An 11295-nucleotide genomic window follows, 5' to 3' on the forward strand; every position below is an offset into this window, starting at 1 on the left:
AGACCCCCCTCGGAGATGTCCTAGCACACTTCACATTGCCCCAGCCGACCACGTGAGGGCGTGCCCTGTGTTAGTTCGGACAAATTAAAGCTGGTCCTGCGGGCAGGCCAGGGGCCCCCTGACCGCGCTCAGGGCTTGGGTGGCCGTGGCGCACTCTTGGCTGCCGGCCCCAAAGCTCCGGGCCGCGCGGCCTCCCCCGGGACCCGCGCTATTCGCCCCCAAACCGGGTGCCCCCCTCCTCTCGCGCTCCCGCAGCATAGGGTGCACCCCTCCGTTCCCCTTTGCCGAGCCCTTCCCGGGCGCAGGCCGCCTCTCCGCTGCGCCGCAGGCTCGGGCCCTGTCCGGGGCGCTCGGCTGTGGGCCCGGTGGCGCCCGGGAGGCGCGGTCCGGGAAGCCAGCGGCCGAGGAAGGGGCTGCAAGAAGCACAAGTTGGCGCTGGCTCCAGACCAGGCTGTTGTTGTTCTCAACGTGGTCCGCCATGGAGCTATAAAAGCGGAGCAGAGCGCCCTCTTCACCAGAGCGCAGCGCGCACGCCCAGCGAGCTCCGGCGACAGCAGTGGCAGCAGCAGCCGCGGCGCTCCCTTGGCCGATTTCCCCGCTCCGGCCGGGTCCCGGCTCCAGCCCCATCTGCCCCGACACCCCGCTCCGCTCCGCTCCGGCTCCGGCTCCGGCTTCGGCTCCAGCTCCGGCCCCGGCCCGAGATCCCCAGCTCCGGCCGGCCCGGCCCCCGCCCCAGCCCTGCCGCCCGGCCCCAGGCCCGGCCGCGGCCGCTCCCGCCTGGAGCCGCCGCGCGCCCCCAGTCCCCCGGCGCCCCCTCGGCCCCTCGCCTTCCTCTTCCCGGCGCGGCCCCCGGGCTTTCGCGCCCCGCCCGCCACCAACCCGCTCGCCACCATGTCTGTGGAGCTCGAGGAGGCCCTGCCGCTGACGACCGCCGAGGGGGCGGCCAAGAAGGCGGCCAAGGCTGGCGGCTCGGCGACGCTGTCCCCATCCAAGAAGAAAAAGAACAACAAGAAGAAGAACCAGCCGGGCAAGTACAGCCAGCTGGTGGTGGAGACCATCCGCAGGCTGGGCGAGCGCAACGGCTCGTCGTTGGCCAAGATCTACACGGAGGCCAAGAAGGTGGCGTGGTTCGACCAGCAGAACGGACGCACCTACCTCAAGTACTCCATCAAGGCGCTGGTGCAGAACGACACGCTCCTGCAGGTGAAGGGCACCGGCGCCAACGGCTCGTTCAAGCTCAACCGCAAGAAGCTGGAGGGCGGCGGCGAGCGGCGCGGAGCCACGGCGGCCGCCACCGCCCCGGCGCCCGCCGCGCACAAGGCCAAGAAGGCGGCCCCGGGCGCGGCCGGCCCCCGGCGCGCGGACAAGAAGCCGGCCAAGGGCCAGAAGCCCGAGAAGCGCTCGCACAAGAAGGGCGCCGCCTCCAAGAAGGACAAAGGCAGCAAGGCTAAGAAGGCGGCGGCCGCCGGGGGCAAGAAGGTGAAGAAGGCGGCCAAGCCCAGCGTCCCCAAGGTGCCCAAGGGCCGCAAGTGAGCGCGCCGGCCTGCCGGGTCTTCCCGGCGTTCGGTTTTTCTACCCCAAGTGTTTTGTACGGTTGTCCGGCCGGGCCGCCGCCGCCCCTGCTCTGAGCCGCACGGAGGGCCTGGGGCCCGCTCCATTCCCCCCTTCGTCCCCCCTCCCCCGCCGCCGTAGCGTTTTTTGTTGTTGTTTTTGCTTTAGATTTTTGAAACGGCCTGGCGACGCCCCTATTGGCTCTCGCCCTTGGCAACGGCCGTCGCCATGGTTACCGGCCCCTAGGCGCCAATGGCCGCGGCCGCGCCTGCCTGCCCCGGCGGGGGCCGCGGGGTGGCGGGGCCCTGGCGCGCTAGGACCGGCCCCCGCGCCGCCCATCCCCACTTCCCACCCTCCGCCTTCGGGTGCGCGACAAACAATCGCTCGGGGCGCGGGCCGCGCGGCCTTCCCTTCATCCCGCCGGCCTTTTTGGGGCACAATAAATTGTTTAAACCTTTGAACCGCTCTCGTTTTCTTCCGAGTGGAGTAGGGATGGGCGCGGTCCGCGCGCGGCTTGGGCTGGATGGGGTCCCAAGGGTCCTGGGCACCCCAGATGTTAGCGAGGTAGGCCTGGAGCCTGGAGTTCTCCGCACGGGGTGGTAACTGCGGGGAGGGGGCGGCCGGCTGATCCCGGAGGGAGACTCAAGGGACAGAGCTCTTGTGAGCGGAGGTGGAAAGATGCTGAAGATCGCTGGTCGGGCCCCCGCTAAGGGGGGAAGGGGGGGCAGCCCTGGCTTTTCGGGGTTTGCTGGTCAGGGCCCCTCAGCACGTACAGGGTCACACCAGGCTGGGCCTTTGCAGAGATTAGTTAATTCTGAATTCACTGAGACTTTGTGTTGATGCGATGAGGATATTGGGAATGTGGAGGCCTTGGGCTCTGGCTCACTGAGCACAGCCCGAGGTGTGGCCTGAGCAAGGCGTTGGTCCTCCGCCTGTTGGCCGATCTGGAGTGCACACGGACCGGAGGGTTATTGGACAAGTTGGGAAGAATGATCCACAGCCCCGAGACACTCTGGTGTCCAGTATATGTGATAGTTGTATTTTAAGACCCAACTGAGCCCTTGAGGAATGTTCCTATGAAGACAACCCTGCAAAAGGAAGGCTCTGGGGCAGTGGGAAGCTAGGGAGTGTTCTAGAACAGTGAGTATGTACATGTACCAAGCTGGGTAAGCCTGGGCTGGGGGTAGGGGACAGACGGAGATGATCTCTGTGTTAGAGACTACAGGTGGGGTGGGGGAAGGGCAATAGGGGAGGGGAGGGAGCATCACTGGAGAAGCCCCTCTGGCCTGCTGGTATACCTGACCCAGGTCTGGCAGCCACTACCGTCCCCTGGCACACACAGTGGGGTCACAGGGCAAACCCTTCAGCCACCTACCACCCTGCAGACCCTTCCACAGAGAGCAAGTGGCCACTCCACGTGCTCTTTCTGCTGCCCGCTGCCTCCTGCCTCTGGGAACTGCAGGGCCCGGTGCCAGCATGAGTCTCCCCGGCCTTGTCCTGGGCTGGGCTGTGGCGAAGGACACGGTGGGCAAAACCAGCACAGGCGCCTGCCCTGCACAAGCTTCCCTGCCACTGGAGAAGACAAGTCACAGCCAAGTCCCTCTGCCCATTGTTGCTCTCTAGGAAGAAAGTTTGAGAACAAGATGACACCTCCCCCTGAGTATGGAGACCTGCTGACATGGCAGTAGGGGGCCCTGTCATTAGGGCAAAGGAGGAAATGGGATGCTAGCCTTGGCTGCAACTGTTCTGGTTCTGGGCAACTGTGGGCATCCAGGAGGCAGGCAGGAGGCCTGGGTTGGAGACAGCAGGACCATGGTGGGCCGGGGCTGACTGCTCCACCCACCCTGCCAGCCCATGTCCTAGCCACTTGCTGATCAGTAATAGTTTCATCCATGTGCAGTTTTGGGGGGGGGTGCCCAGTGCCCTGCCGCAGGGCCACGGGGCCAGCCCAGCCCCTGTCCCACACTGCCTGCAGGGCCAGCTAATAGGCCATCAGCAGCTAGAAGCCAGGCGAGGCCTCGGCCTGCCCAGGATTCTGGGGGATGGTGCTCCTGACCAGCTAAATGTGACCCCTCAGATTCCAACCCCCCTCATTGTTCCCTAAATTGGAAACCCAAGCCCAGATGCCACCTAGGCTCACTGCTCACCCCGGTTGTCCCAAGTCAACAATCTGAGGCCAGGGCCTGAGACTTGGCTTTTTGCTCAGCTCCCAGGTAACTCAGGTTCTGAGAGGGGTTGAGAAGGGCCTGCTAGAGGGGCCCGGGCACATGGACAGTGCGCCTGCTGTGTGCAACAAGTCACACGGAGTGGCACCCCTTCCCCTGAGCCCCTCCTAACCAGAGGCCCCCCACCCCCGACCATCCGTCCTTTGCAGACATCTCCTGAGCTCCACGGCCCCAAAGTGCCCTTCAGGTCCTTCGTATTCCACACTGCCTTTCCCTATTTCCCGCCCAAATCCACGCTTTGTTGCTCAGACCATCTGGCTCTCCCAGTGGCCTCCCACTTTGATGCTGCTGCCCCCACTTCTCTCCGTCTCCCAGCTCCATTCCTTGCACACTTGGGCCCCTAGCTGGCTGTCTTCTCCATCCTGAGACCCACCTTATCCAGGAGCACTGGAGCACCTGTGGACCAGCCCTCTGGAGGGCAGGCCTCTCACTCTTCTGATAATAAAGAACACTGTCATATTTTTCTGGGGACCCAAGCCACCCTACTCTCAGGCCACCTGGCTCTGGGGATCTGACTCTCAAGTCCCAGTAATGTTTACGTGACTGAAGACCTGGCCAATGAGTGTTCAGTTGTTCACTTTGCCACAACCATTGGGTCAGGAATAGGTTCTTGACCCCAGTGAGTTCAATGAGAGTCAATCCTGGGACTCTTCCTGGAGCTACTGAGAAAGAGGTGCTCTCTCCCTCAGGTAGGGAGAAGGGGGCCAGAGTTGCCAGTAGCCATCTTCGTCAATCACAGGGAGAGCGCATCTGAAAAAGGAGCCAAGACAGAAAGCTGGAACCATGAAATGGAGACACAGATACCTGAGGACATTAACAGAGCCTCTGGATCCAGCAATGCCTGAAGATAGTTTAGACCTGACTGCCACATGAGCTGATACATTGCTTTTTACGCTGGCTCATTGGAATTGGTTTTTGTCACTTGCAATCTGATCTCTCACTCCTCTGACTCACTTTACCCTCCCATGCTCACATCCTGGACCTTGTCATTCCTTTAAATTGTTCTTCTTCTGAAAGGACTTTCCCAGTGTCCCACTGTTTACCCACAGGCCCCTCCCCTCCTCTCTTCTCAGGGTGCTCACTGGACCCTTCAGCGGAGCTGCACCTGTGCATGGGTCCCACGTCGCTGACCTGCACCCCAAGTTGAAGAATGGATGGCCGTGACCTGCCCCATGTGACCCCTCGGCGTGTGCCAGGCACTGGCACATCTGAGGAAGGCTGCACGGGTCACATCTCAGCCTTGTGACAGCCCCAGCGAGGAAGGTGTTCAAAAGCTGGTCTTGCTGGTTTGGTGCTGGGACTGGGAAGGCTGTATTTTCTGCCCTGACCCCACACTCCGCTCTTGCACGGGGCTTGGGAGGCCCAGGACCTGCTGTTGACCTCCTGTGTCTCTTAGACCTCACTGAGGAGCCCCAATTCCAGGTGAACGCTGGAGGCACAGGACACTGTGAGGCTCTGGAGGAGGGCTTCCTGGGGCAGGGGACCCCGGTGCCGGGAGGAAGCAAAGAACCACGTTTATTTGCTTGTCTGTAAAATGGGGCTTAGCATTGGCCCCAGCCTGGGCTCCTCTCTGCACCCCCTGATCAGGAGGGGAGGAGGGGTTGGGTGGGACCAGGTCTCTGGAGGCTGAGGTCAGCATTCCGGGTCTGGTCCACCATGTCTTTTGGTCTGGGCAAGATTATTTTCCCCATGCCTCCGCTTCCTTATCTATAAATGGAGCCAAGAAAGATTTCTTTTACTCACCCATCAGCTAACCAGGGGGTGGGAACACACTGCCTCCAGTCAGGGTCTCCAGGTTTCCCCGCCTCCCACCCCCAAGAGTGTACCGCACTCTCCTCCTGTGCCCCTGCCTCCTTCCTCTCATGGGACTGGGATCTATCTCCCTGCGAACCTCCTCGGGTTCTCAGGTCTACCTCCTGGGTCCCTAGATCCAACTTCTCCCTGGCCCCGGGACAACTCTGAAGACACTGGAAAGGCCCCTTTCCAGGCTGTGCAGGCCTTAGTGACCCATATGATGGAGTCTCCACCGAGTGGACTCCTGCGCCGAGCACAGAACCTGATGGGCGTTGGGGGCTCGAGCACTCAGCACAAGGGGTGCTGCCATCCCTCTGTCCCGGGAATGGAACCTTGGTTGATATAGCCAGAGGGCCCTTTAGTCATTCTGGCAGCTCCATTAGTCAAAAGAGGCAGCAAAGAGGCCCTGGGTCTTTCCACAGCAAGTGCTACTGGGGCCACTCGCACTTGCAAACGGGGGCATCGATCCTTGCAGAGATACTGGGAGAACGGAATGAGGTCCCGTATGGCCTAGTGCACGGTCACTCATTCAGCGCACCCTGGCTGAACAGAGGCAGGGATGGGGACCAATCAGACCTGCTTCCTGTTCTTGAGGAGGATGTGCACGAGGCCAGAGAAGCCCGCGGCTCTGGGGCAGGGACGGTCCAGGCTGGAGCACTAGCACCAGCCCCCAGTGTGGCAAAAACTCCCGAGTCTGCGGAAAGGGGAAAGCGGCAAGTAGACTGAGCGGGCACGAGGCAGGAGGCGTCAGTCCGAGCTCAGTGGAGAAGCAGAACCAGAGGGGTATCGGGCACAGACGCACCTACACACCGGATGGATTGCGGGGCTGAGGAGCCAGTTTCCATTAGGCAGGATTTCTGTGACCGAGGCTGGAGCCTGCGCTGCCCAGACAGGAGGGGAAGATCACGAGCAGGCGGAAACCGCACGAGCTGGAGCCCCAGGACAGACTGAAACTTGTGTTGGTTGTTGTTGCCTCTGACCTTGGTGATGAGGGTATCCTGCAGAAGCTGAGACCCTTTGTCATAGGGTTAACCATGCACCCACCTGAGTCAGCAAAACTGAAGGAGAATCCAGGGAAAGTCAGTAATTGGTGCTGCTTCACACCAAGGAGGTAAATCACCTGATCAGCAACCAAAATGGTGGCTTCCTTCCAAATCTGGCAAGAACCTTGTGGCCCACCCTACGGGAAACCTATGAGTAAGGGAGTTGTGGGAAATGTAGTTCAGCCTGGCCAAGTTGACACACTACAAAGCTGTCGCAGTTCCTCGTTATAAAACGGGCATGTGTGGGTGCCTGGGTGGCTCAGTCAGTTGAGTGACTGCCTTCGGCTCAGGTCATGATCCTGGAGTCCCAGGATCGAGTCTCGCATCGGGCTCCCTGCTCAGCAGGGAGTCTGCTTCTCCCTCTGACCCTCTCCCCTCTCATGCTCTCTCTCTCTCAAATAAATAAATAAATAAAATCTTTAAAAATAAAATAAACAACAAAAACAAAAAAAACGGGCACGTGTGGAAGGGTGAGGAGGAACAAGACTGTCTCAAACACAGATGTGCACAGGCAGGCCAGGCGGGCGGTCTGGCCAACGGGAGGACACAGACCCTTCCTGAAGAGGGGCAGTGACTACCAGTTCTGCTGACTGCTTCCCATTTCTCAGACCATATCAGAGCACCTCCTGAAAATGCATCTAAGCTCCCCTCCAGAGGCAGAGAGTGGCTTGGGCCATCCAGGGGCCATCCAGGTGCCTCTGCCCGTGGTCCCAGCTCAGTCATCAGAAGCACCGCTCAAGAATTTTTTATGTAGAAACCATACGCTTTTTTTTGGTGAAACCTCCCACTTGTAAAATGTGGGCTTAAAAAAAGAAATACTCCACCTCACAACCATCAGGACAACTATTAAAAAAAAAAATAACACGTGGTGGCAAGAATGCAGAGAAATTGGAACCCTTGTACCCTGTCAGTGGGAATGTGTTAGGGTGCAGCCGCTGGGGAAACTGTATGGAGGTGCCTCAAAAAATTAAACAGAGAATTATCATATCACCCAGCAATTTTACTTCTGGGCACATGCCCGAAAGAATTGAAAGTATCAACTCAAAAGAGATTTGTACACCCATCGACGGGTGAATGGATAAACAAAATGGGGCATATCCGTATGCTGGAGGATTACCCAGCCTTAAAAAGGGAAGAAAGTCTGACACACGTTATAACATGGATGAAGCGTGAGGACATGTTGCTAAATGCAATAAACCAGTCACAAAAAGACAAATACTGTATGATCCCACTCACATGAAATATCTAGAACAGTAAAAATCATAGAGACAGAAAACAGAATGGTTGCCAGGGGTTGGGGGGTATACGGAAATGGGACTTGTTAATGGGGACAGAATTTTAGTTTTGCCAGATGAAGATGTTCTGGAGATCGGTTGTACAACGATGTGAATATATGTAACGCTACTGAACTGTGAACTTAAAAATGGTTAAGATGGCAAATTTTATGTTATGTGTATTTTATCACAATTGAAAACAAATACTATTTGGGCCAAACAAAATCATGTGTGAGCTCAGTGTGGCCTGCAGCTCCCCACCTTATGAGATCACTCAACTTGATCTTTTTTTTTTTTTTTTAAGATTTTATTTATTTATTTGACAGAGAGACACAGCGAGAGAGGGAATACAAGCAGGGGCGGAGGCAGAGGGAGAAGCAGGCTTCCCGCCTAGCAGGGAGTGTTGCCTGGGGAGTCTGCAGCATGCCTCTCCTTCCTGGAGTCCTAGATGCAAGGCGGAGATCCTCATCTATCTCCACATGAGGGGCACTAGCCCAGAGGTAGGTAGGTTCTGGTCTCCCAACAACGAGCATCTGTTTCTCTGGGCTCTTAGGAGTTCAACTGTGAGTACCCACTCTCCTGATTCACAGATGGGCAAACCAAGTCTCCGAGGTGCCAAAGGACTTGGTCAATTCCTCTTGTACTGGGGACCCTCTCATATGGCCTGAGCCAAAGCTCCTTTCCCCAAGGAATGATCTTCAGCCCTTCTCACCACTTGTTTCTTGCTCTGGCTGAGAAGGGGGGAGGGTGGGTGTTCAGACCCAGGTGGGGATCTGTATCTAGGAGTCCGAGGCCACACATTACTCTCTCATTCCCACCACCAATCTACCCTCTCCCTGGGTGTTCCCAGCAGCAAACAGGAGCTTCTCCAGACTTTAAACTCCTCCCAGGCTAGGAGCCCTTTAGATTTGCCCTCAATTAATGCCCAGGTGTGTGTCCTTGGCCAAGCCCCTCCCTTGCCTGAGTCTGTTTGGCCTCTCTACAAAGCAGGTTGGGCTTTAAGAACATGGGCTTTGCACTAGGAGATGGACCTAGACAAATGCAGACAGGAGTGGTGTGTGTGTGTGTGGTGGAGGTACAGATACCGGTCTAGTAGGACCTGGAGTACTGAGGACCCTCTGCCACCTCTAAGGCTACAGAGGAAAGAATCCCCTAAGGCCTGGACCCAAGCCTGGTCACTGCACAGGTAGAGGGGAGGCAGGGCGGGGGGGCGGGGGAGGGAGGAGGCCTGCCATTTGGGAGCCCAGCGAAAGGGGCCAGCCACATTTAGGGCTATCCCACCGGCCCCCGGGGGAAACAGTTGGGGCCCTGGCCTGACTTGGCCACATCGAATGGCAGGTGAAAGCTGCCCTGTTTGTCCCTGAGATTTGTTCTTTAAAAGCAAAGGACAAAAACAAAAATTAAATTTATTTATTTATTTTTAAAGATTTTATTTATTTGAGAGAGAGAGAATGAGAGACAGCGAGCACGAGAGGGAAGAGGGTCAGAGGGAGAAGCAGACCCCCATCTGAGCAGGGAGCCCGATGCGGGACTTGATCCCTGGACTCCAGGATCATGACCTGAGCCGAAGGCAGTTGCTTAAGCACTGAGCCACCCAGGCGCCCCAAAAATTAAATTTAAAAAGTAATTAAAAACAAAGGACAGGAGATGCTCCACTACTCTAGTAAGCAATCTAAGTATTGGCAAAAGGTGGGATTCATGTGCCCCTGAAATAAGTGAAAATTTGGCGAGCATTTGGCAATACCTATTACAGCTGATGACACAGTTAAGAAAAAAAAATATTGCAGAATGAGACGCCAAAGATACCATTTATGTAAACCTGAAAATCAGAAACATGTTCTCAGGTACAAGAATGTGCTCTTAACATCACATTTATGTGCAAGTAAAACCTGGATGAAAAGGAAACATGCCCCTGAGGACATCCTGTCCTTTCATGTTAAAATGAAAGCCCCCACCACAGTGATTCACAACCCTGACAAATGGCGGAGAGTAATGAAAACAAAGGGAATTTCATTTTTGTTGCTTATTAAATTTGAAGCAAATATGACGAAATAGTCATAACAGTCAACCTTCTGGTAAGTTATCTGTATTTTTAAATCTCTTGGTAATACTAACAACCAAAACCCTACGCAAATCAGCCCAAACAAAACTGGAGGCCGCAGTGAAAACGCCCCCTCCTCCAGGGCGCGGGGAGCCGGAGCGCTAAGCACCGCAGCCCAACCCCGCCCCTCAGCCGGAAGGCAGGCACTCCCGAGAGGAATTTGGAGAGCGGGGGGGGCCACTGCCGTGGTCCACGTCCGGGAGATCCTGGGCTGGCCCCGCGCCCCGCCCCCACGCAGCTCCCCGCCTCCCGAGGCACCGGCTGGGAGGCGTGCCGTGCACTCCCATTAGCAGGAACAGCGCCGGAGCTCCCCTCTGATTGGTGGAAATTGCGATCCTTGATTTGCATAGGGCTTGCGGCCAGCGCCCCTGCCTACCGTGGCTGCGTCTGCGCGGGGTCCAATCGCCGTGGGCGGCCTGCCACCCGAGGAGCGCTCGGAGCGCGTTCCGCCCCGTCTCCCCCGCGCGCGTTGGCCCACTTCCGTCCAGAATCCCGCGCAGCGTTTTGCGGTCCTGGTCTCCCGGACGCCCCAAAGAGGAAGTTGCGGAGCGGCTCCTGGCGCTCCTGGAGAGCCTTCTGTGCCCCTCCCCGGGATCCATGGGAAGGCCCCTTCCTGTCTGAGCGCCCCGCGTGCTCTCCCCGCGGCCTGTGCACCCTCTTCCCCGAGGCTTGCGGGAACCTTGCTGGAGCCCCCACCGACGGCGGCCCTGGCTCTTTGTATGCCCTCAGGGCGCGCGCGCGCGCGCACACACGCGCACAATTCCCAGGTGTAGTCGCTTGTGTTAATGCCTGTCGCTCCTTGCCCAGCACAGGGCGGGGCATGTAGTAAGTGCTCGCATTCACCTAACAAGTAGTTACACGTCGTTAACATTGGGAGAAAATAACGGTGAAAAAGTGGCCCCTGCTTTCAGAGAGCTAATGAGCCGCGTGGGGAGACAATAGACAACCATTCCAAATAATTATGAAGTGGTTCAGTGCCAAGGAGGAGCCTGCAGAGCAAATCACAGGGGCTCTGACCAGGCTGGGGCAGATGATCAGCCCTCTAGGCAGCCCTGCTCGGAGCCCCAAGCGCATGTCACCCTCTGTGCCCTGCTCTGCCCAGAGGCTGGGAATCTGGATGGGCTTGGCGGGCTGTGACTGGGGCTTCTCCTCAACCAGATCCTATGGTCCCTGTGGTCAGGACAGGGTCTTGGCCTCTGTGCCCCATTCTTCACCCCCCCCTCCGCCCTCCCGTCGTGTTTGGCAATCAGCTTGGTTTTAAGCTAAAGGATTTACAAAACTTCGAAGTATTGAGTGAACAGAGAGAC

At 57.8% G+C, this 11295-nt stretch overlaps 1 protein-coding gene across 1 annotated transcript; it reads left to right on the forward strand.

The window, feature by feature from the left end:
* Window positions 1-776: 776 nt before the first annotated feature.
* Window positions 777-2012, forward strand: LOC118004966 (histone H1.10). The gene has a single exon (XM_034996562.1). The coding sequence runs from the start codon at window positions 892-894 to the stop codon at window positions 1531-1533; it is 642 nt and encodes a 213-aa protein (XP_034852453.1). The 5' UTR covers window positions 777-891; the 3' UTR covers window positions 1534-2012.
* The last annotated feature ends 9283 nt before the right edge of the window (window positions 2013-11295 follow it).

The sequence above is a fragment of the Mirounga leonina genome, unplaced genomic scaffold (assembly GCF_011800145.1).
Source record: "Mirounga leonina isolate KUSES-001 unplaced genomic scaffold, KU_Mleo_1.0 Mir_94, whole genome shotgun sequence".
Lineage (NCBI taxonomy): Eukaryota > Metazoa > Chordata > Mammalia > Carnivora > Phocidae > Mirounga > Mirounga leonina.

Bases quoted from the DNA above. Each gene is read 5' to 3' on its own strand.
- LOC118004966 (XM_034996562.1), top strand. From the start codon at position 892: ATGTCTGTGGAGCTCGAGGAGGCCCTGCCGCTGACGACCGCCGAGGGG.